General features: G+C 37.1%; 1 protein-coding gene across 13 annotated transcripts in view; it reads right to left on the minus strand.

The window, feature by feature from the left end:
- LOC102970387 (ABI family member 3 binding protein) overlaps window positions 1-22,390 on the minus strand; it is a 257,824-nt gene that overhangs the window by 137,293 nt on the left and 98,141 nt on the right. For all 13 annotated transcript variants that reach the window (XM_042998592.1, XM_042998593.1, XM_042998589.1 and 10 more), the window contains exons 5-9: window positions 13,356-13,537; window positions 12,736-12,791; window positions 2,352-2,400; window positions 1,288-1,359; window positions 188-280 (exon numbers count right to left, since the gene is read on the minus strand). In XM_042998592.1, coding sequence (XP_042854526.1) covers window positions 188-280; window positions 1,288-1,359; window positions 2,352-2,400; window positions 12,736-12,791; window positions 13,356-13,537 — 452 coding nt within the window. The remainder of the gene's footprint in view (window positions 1-187; window positions 281-1,287; window positions 1,360-2,351; window positions 2,401-12,735; window positions 12,792-13,355; window positions 13,538-22,390) is intronic.

Here is a 22,390-nt window from a genome sequence, read left to right on the forward strand (position 1 = left end):
ATGGTCATACTATGTTCCACAGCAGCTGCACCATTTAACATTCCCATCAATGGTGCACATGCCTTTTCCTTACTTTTTACTTTAAGATGCCCACATAGCTCATTTGCTGTATTCCTTGGATATCCTAGGATTATCAGTACTAGTAGTCAGTCACTGCAAAGTTCACATATACAACACTGCTGCTTACCTAACTGTGCCTTGATTGCATCTGAAATCTCAAGCATTATGGATGTAGGAAGCTTTACGGTGGTTTCATTGAGACCTGGAATAATAAGGTGGACTGCAAGAAAATAGAATAAAGTAAGAGGAAAAAAATGCATCATGAAATAAAGTAAAGCTCGTCATTTAACAAAAACTACAAAATTTAGCAATTATATGGCTTAATCACTTTTAAACCAAACCTAAAATGTCAGAAAAAAATATGACAGTACCTTTTAAATAGTTTTTTTTTTAAATATTCAGAACTAAACTACAAAATCCTGGCTTTTAATCCACAGACTCAAAAATCATAAAATGGTTGTTTAAGATGTGTAGTGAAAAAGAACACCATTATTAATAATAATTTTTTAAGTTTAATTTATTCATTTTGAGAGAGAGGAAGAAAGAGAATCCCAAGCAGGTGCTGCACTGTCAAAGCAGTGTCAGACGTGGGACTCCATTTCACAAACTGAGATATGACCCGAGCTGAAATCAAGAGTGAGACGTTTCATTGACTGAGCCACCCAGGCTCCCTATTATTAATAATACTTTTTAGGGGCGCCTGGGTGGCTCAGTCGGTTGAGCGTCCGACTTCGGCTCAGGTCATGATCTCACAGCCCGTGAGTTCGAGCCCCGCGTCGGGCTCTGTGCTGACAGCCTGGAGCCTGCTTCTGCTTCTGTGTCTCCCTCTCTCTCTGCCCCTAACCCACTCACATTCTGTCTCTGTCTCTCTCAAAAATAAATAAACATTTAAAAAAGAAAAAAAATAATAATACTTTTTAAAAAGCAGCTCAATGCAACAAGGACTCCCTCCCAACTGCAACAACACTATAAGGCAGGTAGGATGGGTGCCACCATTCCCACCAGGCATGGGCTAGAAATGCTTCTCTAACATACTGTAATAGAGGTAGCAGCTCTTGGCTCCTAGCCTAGAATGGACACAAAGAAGGATGCTAAATATTCAAAGAAAATGAACCAATTTCAATTTAATAGACCTGCTAACAGGTCTAACGGTGTAAAATTCCATAATGGTCCTATTATCAAAAATAGCCTGACTTAATGCAGGTATAGATACCAAGATATACTCACCTAATATTGTTCCTCCAAAGGGAGTCTTATCAGGGGATTTAGTTGAAGCCCTGTGAGTAACATTCTGAATCACTGTTGAAATGAAAAAAGTTAACAGTGTGATGGGAAAAAAATAGTAAGCAGTAAATAGCAGTACTGTGATGTGAAGCAATCTGCATGGGGTAAGCCTGGATATAACTTTTAAATTAGTAAAAAGTAACCCTTTGCACTGGTACACAGCCAAAGAAAGGACTGGAAGGCACATCTCACCTTAACACCTACGCCTTTAGGTAATGAAAGGCTGTTACTCTATCATCAAGTGTTCCATTCTAATGAGATGAAATTTCCTTATCTCTACTCCCCTGCAACCTACCCAAGTTAAAGAAATAGCACAAAACAGGCAATTAATACAGTATTAAAAAGTGAAAATGTATGTTCTCAAAGAATCTAGATTATTCCAATACTGACACTGTTTGAGATTACACTTAAGACACTGTGTTTTCTTAAAATGATTAATTATTGTAAATGTCTGATCTCTTCTACCAAAAAACTTTCTGGAAATATTGGAGTCATTTTAATCATTTGAAAAACTGAAAGTCAAAACAAAAACAATTGGATAGTGAAATGGAATAAGACATTATAATTCTCAAAAACTGGATGCCTTTACTTTCCTAAAGGGAGCACTAAATCATAGTTTTCGTTTCACTAATCCAAATATCCTATTAATGATTTTCTTCATGTACGGTAATTTAACCCTGAACAAAGCCACACATATTCAACTGTTTTTTTTTTAAAGTTAATACTTGTTATGGTTGCTTTGTCCCTAGTTGTCCAATCAGTGAGACTTGCCAAGACTTGACCTATTGGTATGAGAGCCAAAATTATTAAGTTCTAATTTGCTAGACCATACTGATTTTTTCACACTTTTGCTTTAAAATAGTCAGAAAAAAGATTTTAATGTGCTATGTTTAGTTATCTCAGTGCAAAAAGTATATTAAAACTAGTTCAAACTGTTAACTATATTGGAATTAAAATTTACAGAAATAGTTATAAACACATATCCAGAGCAGACTCATACAAATTACCTTGTTTGATGACTGTTATTGGGATTAGCTTCCTTGGGACATATGCTGGCTGAAAAGAGAAGAGATTCGGCTTTTTAATTAGTGTTAAATTAAAAAATAAATAAATAAAGCAAAGACCTGGAAGTAGCCTGTCTTGTCTACAGTTGCTGGAAATCTTAGTACATATGTCTACCTCTATTTTTTTTTTTAATTTTTATTTACTTTGAGAGAGAGAGGGAGAGAGAGACAGAGAGAGAACTCTCACACACAAACAGAGGAGGGGCAGAGAAAGAAGAGAGACAGAATCCCAAGCAGGCTCTGCACTGTCAGCACAGGGCCCCAAGTGGGGCTTGAACTCACCAACTGTGAGACTATGACCTGAACCGAAATCAAGAGGATGCCGCCTGACTGGGCCACCCAGGAACCCCTATCTACCTCTATTTTATTAGGCTTACTTGGTTTTCCCCATAAATGTCCAAAGACTTGAAAGAAGCAATTTCTTCAGAGCTCCCATTATGTACTTTACCTTGAAACTGCAATGGAAAGGAACTGAACCATGTGGATTGACGACTAGTTCATCTATCACTTCATTTGAGATGTGACCCAGCCAGATTCTGCCCTTACATTTCCCCTCAAACAGATGCTAAGCTACATATTATCTTTTAAAACTGCTCAGAATCCATTGTTTGAGTGTACCCAACTGCTGCTACTAAGGGCAATCCAACCACCACGCATCTCCTTGCCCAAGAAAGCAGAGCTGGCATTCAGATCCAGAAATTTCTACTTCCAAATCTTGTACTCTTCACCATCCTGCACACATTTATGCACAAGGACCTCAAACTAGAAAGGCAGGTCCCAATGCATTCTCCCCTCTCCCAAATTGTCTCAGATGTCCTACAGCAAGTCCTGATGCCATGGAGTACCTTGAACTAGAGACGGGTTTAGTGTTACCCTTAAAGTGGAGTAATCACTGGACATAATTGTGAGCCAAGGATAAGACAGGTAATGGATAGACATAGAAACAAAATAAGGAAAGCAAATATATAGGGAAGAATTAGAGTAAGTTAAAGGAGTAATCATTTACTCCTTTAAATGAGTAAAAATTTATTTAAGTTTTTAAATTTTAAAAAATCATTTTAAAATTTAAAAATCATGATGTTGATTTTTTAATGCTTGATTTAACCTGTATACATAACATAGAGACTCCATGTACCAGATCTGTTAAGAATCCAGAATGTGCTGAATGAGATACTTACCACATAGGTGTTTACACTTGTGAACAACAGAGACTCATTGATGTGCTAACATTTCAGTGAATGATATGCCCATAATAATGAGGGGCCACACAATCAGAAAGAATGAAATCTTGCCATTTGCAACTATGAAGATGGAACTGGAGGGTATTATGGTAAGTGAAATTAGTCAGAGAAAGACAAATCTCATATAACTTCACTAATATGAGGAATATAAGATACAAAACAGATGAACATAAGGGAAGAGAAACAAAAATAATATAAAAACAGGGAGGGGGACAAAACATAAGAGACTCTTAAATAAAGAGAACAGAGGGTTGCCAGAGGGGTTGTGGGAAGGGGAATGGGCTAAATGGGTAAGGGGCATTAAGGAATCTACTCCTGAAATCATTGTTGCACTACATGGGAACTAACTTGGATGTACATTAAAAATAAATTAGTTAATTAAAAAAAAAAAAGAGGGGCCACAATACCAAACTTACTGTTTGCTATTTTTCTTCTTGTATTAAGGTCCTTATGTTTAAAAACCACAAAAAGTAGAAGTTTACTATTGTCAGATTTCTAAAAAGTAGTATTTATACCTATGGACCCAGTGCTATAGACTGAATGCTTATGTTCCCCCAAAACTGATATGTTAAAACTTAACTCCCAAGCGTGATGGTAGAGATACCTTTGAGAAATGATTAAGTCATGAGGGATCCAGCCCTCGTGAGTGGGATTAGTGCTCTTATAAAAGAGACTCCAGAGAGGTCCCTCCACCCTTCTACCCAGTGAGGACATAGTGATAAAATGGCTGTCTGTGATCCAGGAAGCAAGCTCTCAGGAGACACCAAATCTGCCAGCACCTTGAACTTGAACTTCCCAGGCTCCAGAACTATGACAATTAAATGTTTGTTTTTTAAGCCACTCAGTCTATGGTATTTTGTTATAGCAGCCCTAGTGGACTAACACACACAGTAATTTCCTTCATCACAATCTAGCCTAATCTAATGTTGATCTAAGGAATTAAAGATCAATACCTTTACACATAAATTATTACCACTATGTGAAACATCTACATCATCCAAAAGCAGAAGTCTTATTAAATAAACTATGATTCAAATTTTTGACATCTGCTTAACAAAGTAGAAAATATGCATAATATAAATATAAACGTTACAATTATAACCACATTATAACCTAATTTTATAACGAGTATGTACAGACAGATCAGAAAGAAAGATCATAGTTTTTTTTTTAAAACAGTGGCTATTTCTTATAAATGGATTCATTTCATCTTTTATACTTTTCTTTCTCAGTTCTTTACAAGCATGAATTACATTTTAATTAAGAAAAGTTATTTTGATCAACAGTCTGTTCAATTACTATGTCCGGGTCTGTACTACAGAACTCACGTGCTATTGGTAAATAGAGGAATGATTTAAGTATAATTTATGCACATTTTTCCCCAGACAAGGGGAAGGGAATAGTAGAAATAGAAGTATCACCTTCAGCAGGAGAAGAAAAAAAATTCTCAGCTTTGGTATCACACTGGCAGCAGGATCTCTTTCAGCTTTATCATAAAATTAATTAGGAGCACTCGCACACAGGATCCTTTCCCTGAGAGATACAGGCTCTGCCTCGCGTGTCCACCTGTCCTGCTCTAGTGAAAGGTACACGAGCACATGGTCTTTATCATTTGAGAACTTTACTTTTTTAATTTTTTAAAGTTTATTTATTTGAGAGAGAGGTAAACAGAACAAGTGGGGAGAGGCCGAGAGAGAAAGGAGAGAGAGAATCTCAAGCAGGCTCCATGCTGTCAGCACAGAGCTCGATGTGGGGCTTGAACCCATGAACTGTGAGATCATAACTCAAGCTGAAACCAAGAGTTGAACGCTTAACCGACTGGGGCACCCCTCACTTGAGAACTTTAAATACCAGGTGTGCCAACCTCCAGCCACATGAGAACCACTTGCTGGAGGGGCCACATTATCCTTCCAGGTACTAAGGATCATTTTTGTTAGAGCTGTTGCTACAGTTCCAAAGGCTTTTTGAAAGCCCTATTTTTTATTTGTCCTATGAATCCTGCCACTTACAGCACATTTTGCAGAATGTGAAGTTTTTCAGACACATCACAATGCAGCAAAAACACCTACATGTTGCTGTGTTGACTGCTTTCGAATTTCATTATTTCAGTTTTTAGTTCCTTTGCTGTGATGATTTGTTTTAAACAATTTTTGACAAGAACAAATGGAAAATATTCCACTCTTCACGTGAACGGAACAAAGTTTCTCTTTGAGCTCTTGAGTATCTACCAATGTTCCGTTATGATGACATGACTATATGTACAATATGTGCTGCCAAAAAACAAGGAAATAATTTAGCTGCAGGACCCAGTTCTTTCTAGACCTATAATTACTCTCTTGCCTAATCTGCAATCCAAAGATGTACCAAGACTGGACTCATGAGCAAGTAGCTGCCTCTCTATAAGTGGGGTTTGTAGGGGCATCAGGAAAATACTTCTGCCTAAAATGTCTATGCTGAAGGGGCACCTGGGTGGCTCCATCAGTTAAGCATCTGACTTTAGCTCAGGTCATGATCTCACAGTTTGAGAGTTTGAGCCCTGCACTGGGCTGTCTGCTCTCAGCACAGAGCCCAATTTGGATCCTCTGTCCCCCTCTCTCTCTGCCCCTCCCCTGCTCACATTTTCTCTTTCTTTCTCTCTTTCTCCCTCCCTCCCTCTCAAAAATAAACATTAAAATGTCTATGCTGAAGGCTCTAAAATTCCCACTAAGAGGTTGACACTGTGAGTCCTTTCCCTGTATCTTTTTATGAAAGTGTAGGAAACAGTCTGTTACCAGGATTCATTGAAAAATGAAATATTGTGATAATTTCCAAGTTAACAGTGTTTAACCAATTACAACCCAGTTTTAATCAAACTGTTCTGTGTACAGTGTTTTTGAAAAAGGTACCAGTTCCTTCATTGCTGTCCCAGTTTTGCTCTCAGGCCATGTCCTTGCCGGCTCTCTTTTCTGTGGACATTTTGTGGACTCCCATTCCTGCCGCAAGCCTCTATCACCGCAGATCTTGTCCTCCCTTCATTAGAAACTCTTCTGTGTTTACTGTATGCCTGGATGTAAGCATATTTCCCTCCTGCCCTATAAGAAATGCGGTCTTTCCTTTTTCCTGACTTTCAGGATACCCTGTTCCTAAAGAACCTAGGTTGTACTATATATATCCTGAGCTGGGGGACTAGTTAAGGGAATTCATTTCTACCATTTTTCTGAGGACCTGATGGCCAAGTATCAGGTGGGGAGACTCTATGGGGAGAGAATGCTGTTGTGGTCAACAGCAATGACCTGATGACCAATTCAGCCCGATTTTAAGTCCTGGTTAGGGAAAGCCTATGCATAGGTGGAAATAACCACAGCAGTAACCATATAGGATGAGGGACTTCTTACTCACTCTGCATTATACTAACTTCCTCCTGGTATTATTTTGAAAATTAGCTTTAATACATGTAGTGATAATGTTGTTCTTTCCAGCCTCTTCTTTTCAAGTTTGGCTATTTGGTGTTTTCGTGGTATCAGAATATTCATTGTAGATTTAACTAGTTTTAGCTCCTGAGATAAAGACAAGTTGCCCATTTGGGGAGTGGCTAATGGTTGCTCAAAGTCAAGCTTCAGTGGTTTAAGCCAAACCACATGAAAAGAACTTGGACCTGTTACACTGTGGTTTTAATTCATTTTTAGGATGTTCTAATGAAAGTTAGGAAACACATTGATTTAATCTAATGTCCTATTTGCAAAAGTCTTCATATTTCTGGTCATTTAGGGAGGAATCATATATACACCTTTGATAGTATCATCGGTCTAGATAGAAATTTTTTCAAATTTCTGCTTAAGACAGCAATTGCTACAGATACCTGATATATTCATTGTATACAATCTTAAGGTGTGAGTGGTGACCACATGGTAGTTCTCCCTATTCACTTTACTTATCTGATAATGGTTACACTTTAAAAATTGTCACAACTTCTCTTTTTGCCAAAAATAGACATGGTTTTAAAGCTGGGTGATCTCTGATGGAAAAAAACAGAAGGGTAAAAGATGTCATATACTAGGGGAACACTTATTCTAAAGTGATTTTGATTAAATAATTAAACTTCTATTTTAAAATCTCTATTAAGGGGCACCTGGGTGTCTCAGTTAAATGGCTGACTTAGGCTCAGGCCATGATATCACGGGGTTCCTGAGTTCCAGCCCCCCATCAGGTTCTCTTGCTGTCAGCTTGGAGCCTGCTTCAGATCCTTCTTCTCCCTTTCTCTCTGCCTTACCCCCCCTCCCCACATGTGTATACCCTCTCTCTCAAAAATAAACACTTAAAATAAAATAAAATCTGTTAAATGCTTCAAAAATTGTTTAGTGAACTAGTAAGATAACTTAGTTTTTTTTAAATATAGACCTAATGTGTTAAAATTAGGTCCTTTTAGCCATGTTCTTGATTGGATCATGCATAATAAAACCTATTAATAAATATTAGGTTTCACCTCTGTCAACAGAGGGTTCTACAAGCCCCTGGGAGGCTTGGTCCATTAAGCAAACAACTCTTGATTTTGGCTCAGGTCATGATCTCACAGTTCATGAGTTCAAGTCCCCTGTGGGACTCCACACTAACTTAGAGCCTGCTTGGGATTCTCTCTTCCCTTTCTCTGCTTCTCTCTCTGCTTCTCCCCCAAACTAGTTCTCAAGCCTGCACATACACACGCTCTTAAAAAAAATAAAATAAACTTAAAAAAAAGTGTGTTCTAAATTCTCGACATGGACCCAACAGCATAATTATGATAAATGTGTATTTCTTTCACAGTATCTTGAATCTCAAGTAATACAACTTGTATAGAATAAATCACAATCTTTAAAATTCACCTTTTGTCTGATTTTTCCGGAGGTATAGGCATGGGTGAAAGTAGAATAAAGGCACCAACCATCAGAAGAAACTTCTGGCACCTGTACCTGGTACAAGTGTGCTGGGGCTTGCCAACAGAACATGTGTGGAGATACATGAATTACAAATATAATGCATCAGATGCTTAAGATGGGGCTCTTTTTAACTTTCAAATTTTTAGTGTAAATATTACTTATCTTTTAAAAATGGATATCCTATAGTTCACATTGTCTTTTCCTTTCCAAATCTCTGTTTAGAAGAGGTTAAGTGTTTGCTGCATACAAGTTTTAGGTGTAAACACATATAGGTGAAAGAAAGCATTTTTCAATGCATCTTTTGCTTAAAAGTCTAAAAGTAAAACATTTGGAATTAATTTCATAGTTCTTGAAATATTGCCTTCTAAAAGCAGTCTCAGAGATATCTGAACATTTGGATTGATATTGACTATTTGGATTAAAATATGCCTCTAAAATATCAAATCTATTTTCAGAATCAATTCTAAGTGGTCATGTAAGATGGTCTAAGGCTATCCCAAGTGGTTCCTTTTCAACTTTCCTGTGTTCTAGAGCTACCCAAGAGGACAGATGGCTGTGCAGAAAGTGACAATGGAGAAAGCCTCACAGAGAAGCCTTAAAATATCTTTTTAATTAATTTGGGTTTTCCTTTGGAAATAACCAAGAGTTTCAAACCACAACTCATCACAGCTGGCTGGAGTTGGGAGTACTCCGCCTCACAGCTTGAAGTGATAAAATATCTGGCTTTGTGTCACAGATGCAGGAAGTTTCTTCCTCGACCTTCTCATCATGGCTATTTATGATATGAAAAAGAAATTAAATTCCTTGGGAGTAAACATCAATCATCTTTCCCAATTTTGCTGAGTAACTCTCACTAGATGAAATATTTTGCACAAAACATTATTGGGATATGATTGAAGAAAAGGAATGAAAGAAATGACATCATTGAGTCACATGCAAGACAAAGCATGACAGCCAAGAGGGTGGGAGATAAGATATGCCTCCTAGGTAACCATTCACAACAAGAGTGGGGATTGTTCTAGAAGAGAATCAAAGAGCAACTCTATTCCCTGTGGTTGGATTTGAGACAAAGCCAGAGAGGGACCTTAACAAGGAATGGTACAACTCAATACTTAGTACTGGGCCAAATGATTGTTTGGAAAATATATATATAACCTAATCAATATATGACTTTACCACCTGCAATAGAGTGAAATACAACCCATATAGTTTAGAATTTAATTACCACAAAAATCAAACCACTTATAAAACTAAAAACAAAAGAGGGAAATATTTGATCTCTGGATAAAGAAGGGCTTTATAAAATATAATGTAACTGTAAATATCACAATGGAAAAGACAAATAATTTGATTAAACAAATTTTAAAAGTAGGCTATTTCAAAAATTTCCATAAACAAAATTGATAACAAATGTGAGAATAATGTTCCTAGATGATATAACCAAGAGTCAACGTTCTTTAATCTATAAAATCTTTAAAATCTATTCAATAAAAACCATGAGACCCCCATTGAATTAAAGACTAAAACTAAAAGTCATTAAATGGAAAATACAAATGGCTGATAAACAAGTGAAGAAAGCAGTGCTATTAGAAATCAGGGGGAAAAAATTATAAAACATTTTAAACTATTACATTATGTGAAAATTTAGTGATGGAAATACATGTTGATAATCAAGGCATATTGGCAAGATAACTCTGATATATTGATAGCAAGATGGTAAAATGGCCCAACCTTTCTAGAAAGAAATTTGATCATATATAGGAAGTTTTCAAAATGTTAAGAATCTAAGTTACTAATTCCTGTCTAAGTATCAATTATAAAGAAACAAGTAGACAAATGAACTAAGATTATGGTCATAAATGTTTGCCATAGCATCACTTATAATTAAAAACAATTAGAAATAACTTGAATGCCTACAAATTGGAAACTGAGTTTCCAATTTATATTATAGAATACACAGTAATTAAAATTATATATATGAAGAGCATTTTATGACATGAAATATGCTATGCCATATTTTGACTAAGTGGATTATAAATGGTTTTATACTGGTCTTTATTTGGCAGTGTTGTAGATAATTTTGTTTTTATTGCTTTCCCCATATCTATATAGTCTCAATTTTTAGATATTAGATTATTAAGAAACAAATCAAAATCTAAAGAAAGGAAAGAAGAAAATGAATGAATGAATGAATGTGACATGGGAATTTACCTGCCATCTCCTTTCTTACATGATGATTTGCAACATAACAAAACACTTTCCTGGGCAATCTAATAATCATTACTTGATCATAAATTTACAAGGGACACACTTTTCTGCCAGTGCAAACCACAGAAACATTTGCCTTATCAGGATTAATTCTCAATCTTTTTTACCCAAACCATTTTTCTGTCACTGACAAGAATTCTGCATTTTTTTTTTCATCCCAATGAGGTATGTACTACCTTTTTTTTCCTACTAGCCTACATAATCAATGGGGTATTCTTTTGACTATTTCATTAGACATAAAAGATATCCATCCACAACATGGACACATTAAATAGAGGAAATTTGCAGCCACGAATAGTCTTTGCATGTTCGCTTGACTGTAGGGTATTTCCCTGGCTGGATACTCCCAACACATAGGGACCAAAGCCAGCACCAAATTCCTCCCTTCTCACCAGAGTGCCTCCTCTACCTGCTCGGGCCATCATCTTATAATCGTGCATGTGATTTAATGGATGCAGAGAAAGGTGAAGGAATCCTTTTTCACTATTGGTGGGAATGCAAACTGGTACAGCCACTCTGGAGAACGGTGTGGAGGTTCCTCAAAAACTTGAAAATAGAACTACCCTATGACCCTGCAATTGCACTACTAGGTATATATCCAAAGGACACAAAAATTCTGATTTGAAGGGGCACATGCACCCCAATGTTTATGGCAGCACTATCAACAATAGCCTAATTATGGAAAGAGCCCAAATGTCCATTGACTGATGAGTGGTAAAGAAGATGGGATATATGTGTATGTATGTATGTACATACATATATGTATATACATACATACACACATACACACATATATACACATACAATGGAATATTACTCAGTAATCACCAAGAATGAATCTTGCCATTTACAACAATGTGGATGGATCTATAGGGTATCGTGCTAAGTGAAATAAGTCAGAGAAAGATAAATATCATATGATTTCACTCATATGTGGAATTTAAGAAACACAACAGATCAACATAGGGGAAGGGAAGGAAAAAAAGGATAAAAACTGAGAAGGAGGCGAACTATAAGAGACTCTTAAAGACAGAGGACAAACTGAGGGTTGGTGGAGGGGAGGTGGGTGGTGGGATGGGCTAAAATGGGTGATGGGCATTAAGGAAGGCACTTGTTGGGATGAGCACTGGGTGTCATATGTAAGTGCTGAGTCACCCAGTTCTACTCCTGAAACCAATACTACACTGTATGCTAACTGATTTGAATTTAAATAAACAAATTAAAAAAAAGAAACAGATAAAAACAATAAAAGAAAATGCAAACATCTCTGTGACAGTTACAACAATGGCTTACATTTGTAACAGGTAGTACGTAACTGGTGTGGTGCTTCCTGAGAACAGATTTTGAAAAGTGGAGGGAAAAAGGACAAGAGACTGAGTTTCTGCAGTAAGAGAGAAGAGGGGGTCTAGATGAGGGGGATGCCTGGCAGGTAAGATATGCAGATATTTACTACACTCAATAGAGGCTAGGCACAAATAAAAACCAAGCCAGTTGCTTCATCATTTTGAAAAGGGTTAGCTCTTTAAGCAGGAAGTGAGAAAATAGTGGGAAGAGGACAGAGAAGTGAGTAATACCAATGTAAATAGAACATATACAGATTTACTGTGGAAACAGGTTATTCTAAAAGACAATCCACTGCAGATAATAAGCATAACCTCAAAATACCTGGAATCTGGATATAGAATAACTACATCAAGTATCAGTATTTTAGAGCTATAAACATATTAGATAATTTGCTCTCATATTTCTACCTCCATTTGCTGAAAAAGAAATTCCTAAAGCATTAAGTACTTTACACAAAGCCCCATGGCCAGTCAACTAATCCTAATAGGCCTATTTTCTTGCAACCAACAACAACAACAACAACAACAACACAATGCAGATACAATTTCTAAAAAACATTCCTGAGAATAACCTGGTACCTACCACTGTGTGGGCTTGGTCATAGGTACTTTGGATTTTCCCATTGACCTTGCTTTTACCTGACAAAAACAAGCAGAAAATAACATTATTTTCATTCTTTGTGTTCCTAAATTAACTCTTCCTACTCATGATGAAGACAACTGTACTCCTTTTCTAACTCAGACTCTTTATTCCTATTAGTTATTTACTGTCATTTCAAGCGCTGATTCCAATGAAGTTTGAATGAAGAGATGACAAGATTTGGGCCACTTCAAGTATTTCTATGTTCACTTCTACTGGCCCAGCTTTCCATTCTGAACACCAATACACATTACTGCTGTTTTCACTCAGTTGGTGCTCATAGATCTGAGATTGATTGAAAATACTAAAATGGCCAAAGAAGTGTTATCAATAAAGGCATCAAACATCAGTTCATCACATTTTCTGTTTAAAAAAACACTCATCAACATAAAAGATTCTCAACTATCAGTACTCAAATTGTCTTCACTTTTGTATTTTTTTAAGCACTAGAGGATGGCAGTTAACTCCCCTCATATTTAAGAATAAAATAATTAAAATTTTGGTACTTAGGAAAAAAAGATAAAAGTTACAAAAAGCTTCCTCAAACAGTTCCTGGTACTTACTTCCAACAATAGTCTTGTGATTGAAAATCTTACTCCAAATTCCACCTTCTACATTGTCTTTCACTCCGAATTCATAAACTGTGTTGGGTTTTAGATTTTCCACAATTGTTTCAGTGGCTGGACAGAGTTGAAAAACCCATTTCTTCTCCTTATCCTTTTCTCTATAGCGAATTGTATAATATCTGTTGAATAACCAAAACATGATGCTTTTAATCCACAGGGAGAATCAGAATGCTATTTCAAGTTTCTTAATACATCACAGACTCCCATCTACTTCAAAGACTATGCTTAATGCTGGCTTCTGTTTTTATTTTTTAGAAATTGCAGAGAACATGACAAAACAGCTCAGTGTGTACTTAAGGTTTTAAATTTCTAATGCCAAGTTGGAGAATGTGAAGCACAGTTACGGTCTGACAGAATGCGGTTCTATTATTTGCTACTTTGCAAAATGAAAGTTGGAAAGCGCCGGATGTTCGTTTCTTTCCAATTATGCATAGAACAGAGCATAGGTATAATTTTTCAAGTGCTTAATACTGAAGTTTTATAGCTAAATGGGTTTAACTTGCAACTGTATGGGTTTATGCCATGGAACATGCATTAGAGGTGGTATCATTCAATTTTGTACAAGGGGATCCTGAAATTCTAAGATACATCCAGGACTGCATTTTAAGAGTGAAACATTCTTATCATAAAAATAGAATCAAAACCAAAGCCAAGCTAGGAGTTCAATGAAAAGAATCAAACCATGCAAATTTAAGATCAAGGTTACCTATTTGCTTAGGGGTTCATAATATTCAGACATACATATGAAGTAATGCTAATTGTCACCGCTATTTTTTTGTACTTTTATCACATGCTAGGTTTTATATATATTATCTTGTTGTCATAAAATCATCTGAAGTGGTAGAAGTTATTAACTCATTCTATAGATGTGAAAATAGATTTTCAGAAACATCATTTAACTTGCCCATTGCTGCCCACCTAGTGACTTTGACCAGTGACAGAACCAGAATACAAAGACTCCTCTGACCCTGCTGTAAACAGCCTCACACAGTGGGCCAACCAGGACAGGGGAGCGCATTAGTACTGTATACAGTCATAAGAAATCAATGAGCTAGAACTATATATATATCAATATGAACAGATTTTACGAATACTGAACAAAAATAGCAAATTACAAGATGACACATAGTTTCATGATTCACATAAATATTAAAATGCTCACAAAATATGTTACCATATATGGTAACAGTGTAAAGAGACAGCAAATATTGCAAGGGTCCAACATTCATATTAGTGCTCTAGTTCCCAGTGAGATAAGAATTTTTTTTAATGCTTATTTTTGAGAGAACTCGAGAGATCTCAAGAGAGCAGGGGAGGGACAATGGGGGAGGAGACAGAAGATCCAAAGTAGGTTTCACGCTGTCAGCACAGAGCCCGATGTGGGGCTCAAACTCAAACCATGAGATCATGACCTGAGCCAAAATCAGATGCTTACCCACTTAAGGAACTGAGCCACCCCGGCGCCCCACCCAGTGAGATAAAGGAGTATAGAAGTGGGGCCAACAGGTATATTTTATCTTTTTATTTTTAAATAAACATTTTCAATAAATAGAATAAAATAATAGCTGTCATGTATGCTGATGGAAACTTAGGTGTTTGTTATACTATTTTAGGTTCTTCTATTTTAAATTTTCTCTCAAACATTTAGTACCTCTCCCCCACTCCCCACCCTAGCAAAACTAAAGGGGCTAAGATTCTGGTCAGTTGCTTTTACTTGAAGCCTTACAAAGTCACTCATTTACTTGTGCTAAAAACGTTTATTGTGCCCCCCTCTAAGTGCCAGGAACATATTGTTGATGATACATAAAAACAATTACCTAGAACTTCTAGAAACAAGGGGCAGGATTGGCTACATAATTTGTGAGGCTCATCCCAAAATGAAAACATGGGACCCCATGTTCAAAAATGATTAAGCGTTTCAAGACAGTGACATTAGAGTATTAAACCAAGCATGGACCCTTCTAAGTACACAGGGGGACCCTGTGCAAATGCACGTGTTGCATGTCCATCAAGTCAGCAGGGGGTTTATAGTTAACAAATACAGAGAGAGGGGGAATGGTTTTGTATGTTTCTGTACATTTGTATTTTGAATGTATTTGTATATTCAGCCTATGTTCCTACTAGTTACAAACTACTGAAATGCTTGAAGTCATTCATTAGCTTGCTTCTTTCTAGTAAAACTGCCAGGGCTCCAGTTCCTGACTTCCAAGGAGCAAAAGACTGAACGAGTGAAGGAAGCCGTTCAGCCAAAATACTAACTACTACTGGGAATATATATTATAGACTACTAATCCTCTGTGTCCTGTGAGTTGAAACATCAATAGACATTTATGCAACACACTTATTGACAAGCATGCTGCATGGAATTTTTGTGGCTGTGTTTTTCCCTGCCTTGTATACTAGAAAAAGTCAGCAAAGTGCAGAGAAGCTAAAATCAGACCAGATGGGCTACCACATTATGCATCTATACTTTGGATACATTTCTCAAATCCTTAATTGCTGGTATGATCCAAGGTGTGTTGGGGGGGGGGGGGCACTGCTAATACAACAACCAAAGGCCAGATTCCAGAGTTACCAGTAAGTTTGATTTTATATTATCTTCCCAGGAATAAAATGGTACAAAAATGTTCTAAGAACTTCCCACATGTTAAAAACAAAAAACAAAAAACAAAACAAAACAAAAACAAAAACAAAAACAGAGTGGGTGGATCTGTTGGTTGAGCATCCAACTTCGGCTCAGGTCATGATCTTGTGGTTTGTGGGTTTGAGCCCCAGTCATGTTCTGTGCTGACAGCTCAGAACCTGGAGCCTGCTTTGGATTCTGTGTCTCCCTCTCTCTCTCTCTGCCCTTCCCTCACTTGTACTGTGTGTCTCTCTCACTCAAAAATAAATAAACATTAAAAAAAAATCCTGCACATTTTTTCTATCTTGATCACAAAGCATTCAAAATAACCTGTCTTATATCAAGTTTGTTAGGAAAAATAAACATACAGGCAGCCAACCTCTCTCTTCAGCCTCAGAGGTTATCTTTACCAACACTGGCTTAATTGATAGTTGTGTAACATAGCAAGTTCTAAATGTTAAAAGAGATAGTCAGTAAGACTATTTACCTGTAAGGTAGTGAAGCAAATTTCCTTGATTTTAAAGCTAAATACAGGCCTTATGAAAATTAACAGTGCCGTACCACACACAGAAGGTACTCCATAAATGTGGAATGAACAGAATGGATATTTGGGTGCTCATGGGGTCATTCTAAAATTAGAATATAATTTCTCTAAATGGTCAATAATTCCGTCACCAGAAAATATGGATTTAAGCAATAAAGTTTACAATTATATTATCTTTTTCAATGTGTCATTGCCTAAGGTTTTACTTACCAAAACTCAGCATTCCTATAGAATCAATGCAAACTGAAGGAAAATACAATAAATGTCTACATTGAACATTTGCAGAGGGCTTAAGATTTTAAAATTTACTTCAGTTGATTCATAGAATAAACTGAAATGAGAATAAGCATTATTATAGAAGAAAAAGAGGGCCAGTAAGTGTCTAAGATCTGATTGTCAGAGACAAAGCCAGACAAATGGCGGTTTTCTGACTCAACTAATACCTTTAGTATTGCATTGGATGGTCTTTCTACTACTGTGGTGCTTGGCAAAAGGAAATGAAAACAGGTAAAATGACCCAGGAGGGAAGAGGACAATCATAATTCCTTTCAACATCATTTAAGGCTTTTTATTTTATTGTGTATTTACCATAACATAGAGTCACAGACTTCCCATTATTGTCTGAGGACACTCAGGATCAAACGTTGATCATACCCTTTTCTGTTGATGATTAAATTTGGACACAAGTGCAACAAGTCTATTAAAAATATAAGTAACAGTCGGTGAATGTCGTCAGACTAGACTTCTGGAAGGCCTGCCTCCAGCAACTTGGACTTTAAGGAAGGAGAATATTTCATGTCCTTGTGATAAGAAACTACTGAATGGAATGTTTGGTTTAAACAACATTATCTTTGCTTGGATCTCCCTAATAGTATGAATATTGATAATAATGCTTACTGTAGTTTAAAAAAAAATTCCATAGCTCCTCTAAATGTAGGATTTTCACTCTCCAAAAAGAACAGGGTTTGGACTAGACAACTTGTGGGATCCTTTTTGTTTCTACAAGTTTATTGTCTACAAATTAGACCTTTATTCCAACAAACTACAGAGGCAGAACACAGGGTAGAAACCCCATAAACGTGATTTATGAAATAACTAGTAGTCAATTATACCAAGAGGAGAAATGGAGCCATGACAAGATAAATGTAGTCCTTTCACAAACTAGTCTGCTTGATGCATGTCATTGGTCATTGTTTGGACTTTCTATATTTTTTTCAGCAATATTTTTATTTCTGTAACTACTATTATATTTCCTAAAACATCCATTAGATTTTTTTTGTTCTCTTTATATCAAAGGACACTTCCTGACACCGCCTTTGTCAATATTTTTGCTTCTGATGTAAATTCTGCCCTCACTCCCTTCTTCTTAAAGTGTCTCTGTCCATCACCCCCTCCCTGACCCTCTCTGATTCTGGGGTTCTTCCTGCTGCCCAAACATAAATAAGAATCTTGGTGATTTTATTCCATTTCCTTATTCCATTCACTCACTTCTGAGCCAAAAAATTGTTTAGGTATTTTTCATTCTAACAAAAATGAAAAGAATTTTCATTTCATATTCCCTTTTATCCCTGCTGTTGTTTAACACAAGATGTCTTACAAGTAATCTACCTTATCCCACTTTCTCATCACTCGTGATGCCTAAATCTCTTTGTAATCTGGTATCTGATCTGTAATATAATAAAACCTCTTGATCAAACCTAGTGATTTAATCCTTCCTGAGTTTCCTCACTACCTTAAAATCTACTTCTGTTCAAATCTGCTCCTATTCCTGTTAGCTTCAGGCCCCTTCTCCCCTCAATCGGTTTTCAAGGCCAGTTAGGTTTCCCTGCATGATTCCTCTTTTACCTGTTTCTTCTTCATTTCTAAGCAGCACTTATGGGACCAGTTCAGGTTTTTATTATCTTTGGACTCTTAAAATAATTTTCAAACTGGTCACAAATTTCCAAAACTCTCTCCTTTATCCCCTAATGGTGGCTGGCTTAAACATCAACCAAAAGAATCAGTTTCTAGTGATTTTGGTGCTACCTAAAATGAAATAGCTCACCTGAAATGGCCGTTATAAAACAAAGCAAATAATACCAAAATCAACAAGAATAGCAAACAGGACCATTTACTGAGTGCTTACTGTGTGCCATGTACTGTGTGAACCGTTTTACACGTATCATCTCATTAAATTCTGACAACCCCATGAGATAGTAGTATTATTATCCCATTTTACAGATTTTTTTTTTTATTTTTTTTATTTTTATATATTTTTTTATTTTTGGGACAGAGAGAGACAGAGCATGAACGGGGGAGGGGCAGAGAGAGAGGGAGACACAGAATCGGAAACAGGCTCCAGGCTCCGAGCCATCAGCCCAGAGCCTGACGCGGGGCTCGAACTCACGGACCGCGAGATCGTGACCTGGCTGAAGTCGGACGCCTAACCGACTGCGCCACCCAGGCGCCCCCATTTTACAGATTTTAAAAAATGCCTTTAAATACCTTATCCAAGGCCATTCAGTTAATAATACAACAGAATTTTGAACATAGGTCAGTCTGACCAGAATTTGTACCCTCAATGTCTGTGCTGTTATCATTGCTGGAGATACTCACTGTGGACTCTAGACAAGAGATGTTGCATAAGACGTTCAAGAGCTAGATGGCCTGACCTTAAGACTTGCTCTGTAATATTCCACTTATTCACTTGTACATGTGTTGAGAACTGCTATTATAAAGCAGGATGCTAGGATCCACATGCAATGGAAGATGATTGGGACACTGAAAACTGCAAAAATGAGCTCACAGTATAGTGAAGGAGGTAGATGTATATATGGATAGAACTAAAGAAGTTGGGATGAAAAACAGAGGGTGCTGAGGGGGGCTGGGTATAGCCCTCTACACTTGAACTGTTGCAATGGACAAATGGCATTTTAAATCCAAAGGGTGTGACTTAAAGTTGGATATCCTACATAAGTCCAGGAAAGCAAAGTAGTCCAGATTTAAAACTCATGGCAGTAGCATGACTTATATATTATTGGAGATAGATTCTATGAGAGATTCTACGATTTCTTTTACCAGGCAGTAGAAGCTGGTGGAGATTCTTTAGCCAGGGAATAAAGTTAAGCAGTGATGGAGGAGGTTAGACTTACCAGCAGTGGGAGAATTAGAGAGAGATTGGAGGGAAGAATCTCAAATAATACACTCAGTCCACACGAGTCAACCAAGGAATGACTCATGGAAGAAATGAAATGAAGAAAACAAAGATCAAAGTTATATTTGTTTTTTTAAGTTTATTTTGAGAGAGAGAAAGAAAGAGAAAGAGAGAGAGTGTGTGCAGGCACACACACACAAGGACGGGGCAGGGAGAGAGGGAAAGAGAATCCAAGCAGGCTCTGCACTGTCAGCACAGAGCCCAGCATGGGGCTAGATCTCACAATCCTTGAGACTGGTAACCTGAGCCAAAATCAAGAGTGGGAGGCATGAGCCACCCAGGAGCCCCCAAAGTTAGTATTTCTACACAAGAATTGATGCAACTAGATTTCTTTATGGGATAAGTGTGCTAAGAAAAGCATTAATATAAATCAAAACTGAATTTCCTACCTTGAAAGAAATTAAAGTAATGGAAAGGAATTTTTTTGGTAGTACAGATTAAGAATTTAGTTGGAGTTTGAGGTACTAACCACCATTATTTGGTCATTCTAATGTAGATCATTACATCAACAACTGAAAATAGTCTTAGAACTTTGGAAATGAGTCAAGGTCAGATATTAGCCCTGCAAGTCACTTATATCCTTATCACTCCCATTGCTCTCTGTACAAAAGCAACATCAGCACATCCTTTGAGCTTTTAGAAATGCAGAACCGCAGGCTTTTTCTTATGCTCTGGAATAGAATCTGCATTGTAACAAGGTCTCTTACATGATTTACATGCATAAAGTTTGAGAAGCACTGTTTTACTTAGTTAAAGACACAGCATAGATGAGATAAGGGGGGAAACAGATGAGAGATCCAAGGATAAAACTCTATTCCACTTTGGGAGGTAGGCTAACAATTAGCAATAGAGAGGAGAAAAAGGCCAAGAGAAACATTTCACAAAACATGTCAAAGAAAGAGTTCAAGAAAGACGGTGCTGACAATTCCACTGAGAGGTTAAAAAGGTAAGAACTGAGGGGCATCTGGGTGGCTCAGTTGTTTAAGTCTCTGACTTCAGCTCAGGTCATGAGCTCAGTTTGTGGGTTTGAGCCCTGTGTGGGGTTCTGTGCAGACAGCTCAGAGACTGGAGCCTGCTTTGGATTCTGTTTCCCCCTCTCTCTGCCCCTCCCCCACTCACACTCTGTCTCTCAAAAATAAATTAACATTTAAAAAAAAGAGTATGAACTGAGAAAACACTTCTAGATTTAGCAATTCATTGGTCATTGGTGACCACAAAGAGATATTTCAATGGAATGGTAAAAAAGGAAAGGAAACCAGTGAAAGGGAATAAAGATTGTAGGGGTGGAACAAAAACCAGGTATGAGAGAACAGACCACTCTGAAAAGTACTGGAATGAAGAGATTGAAAAATAGCTTGGAAGAGCTAACAGAATTAACAGAAAATGTTGTTTGGTGATAGAGAAATCTTCAACCTATTTGCAAGCAAGAGGCATGGTCCCAATGGCAGTGAAGGGGTAAATTTGAGAGTAAAGTCTTAAGGAATGTGGAAGGGACAGGATGATGAGCACAGTCTCGAGTCAGAAATGTGCTCCTTGGAAAGAAGAGAAGGAGGATGAATCTGGGGTGAAGAACGAGTGAGCTGATGGTGGATAATCTAAATTTCCTTAGTTTTGCAGAAGCCGGGATGGACTGGAGTAGGAAAAGAGCCAGGGAAAGTAGCCAGGATGCTATTTCCAGGATCCAGAGTATGGTGACAAGTGTCTGAATTAGAATTATTGGCACGAATGTGAAGAAGTAGAAAATAAAGACATTGATGTACTTCCCAAAGGCAGAACCATTATAACTTGGGGGCTTATTAGCTGTAGGAGAGGAAAAATAAAAAATGAATCAAGATTCAAGTTAGAGTGAATGGAGGAATGAAGGTACTTCAGAAAGTACTAAGATGTGGACCTGAAATATCAAGAGAAACAGTAGGAGTTCAATTTTGTCATGTGAAGTTTGAAGTACTAGTGAAACTAAAGTGAAAATGCTGCTGTTTTACTTTTTATTCATTCAGTATATATCAACTGAGGGCCTATTATGTGCCAGATGCTGATCTAGGGACTGGGAAGATTAAGTTGGTTATGATACACATGGTTCCTGTCCTCACAGAGCTTAAAATTTACATGGAAAGACAAATGGATAATAAGGCTTTGGGCTCAATTGAGAATTCAGACATCAAAAATATTTGCTTCTTAAAAACCTGGGGGGCAGGGGGGACACAAAAAAAGAAAGGCCAGAGCCTGCTCTGGACCAGCCCAAAAGGAGGGCCCTCATTCTACATTAACAGTAAATAACTACAGTATGAAAGTGTCAGAAAATGTGAAAATGATTTCTAAACAAATCATAAAGCTTTAATAAGTTGGCAAAGGAGTGAGAACTAAAGCAATCTTGAACACTTTAACAAGTTGGAAACATGGGAAGGAAAAAATAAGCTATTAATGAGGGAATAAATTTGGTTAAAAACATGTTTTACTCTTCATTGGGGCCAATTTGGAAAGGTTTCTTTTGCCCTTAGATATATTGAGGACAAATGTGTACATTCTTCCATTCAAAGAGTAAAAACACATCTACTTTCCAATGTGAATTCAGGAAAGGATTTAGGAACATGAATACCCATATGGACGCTATG

This window comes from Panthera tigris, chromosome C2 (genome assembly GCF_018350195.1).
Source record: "Panthera tigris isolate Pti1 chromosome C2, P.tigris_Pti1_mat1.1, whole genome shotgun sequence".
In the NCBI taxonomy this organism is placed as follows: domain Eukaryota; kingdom Metazoa; phylum Chordata; class Mammalia; order Carnivora; family Felidae; genus Panthera; species Panthera tigris.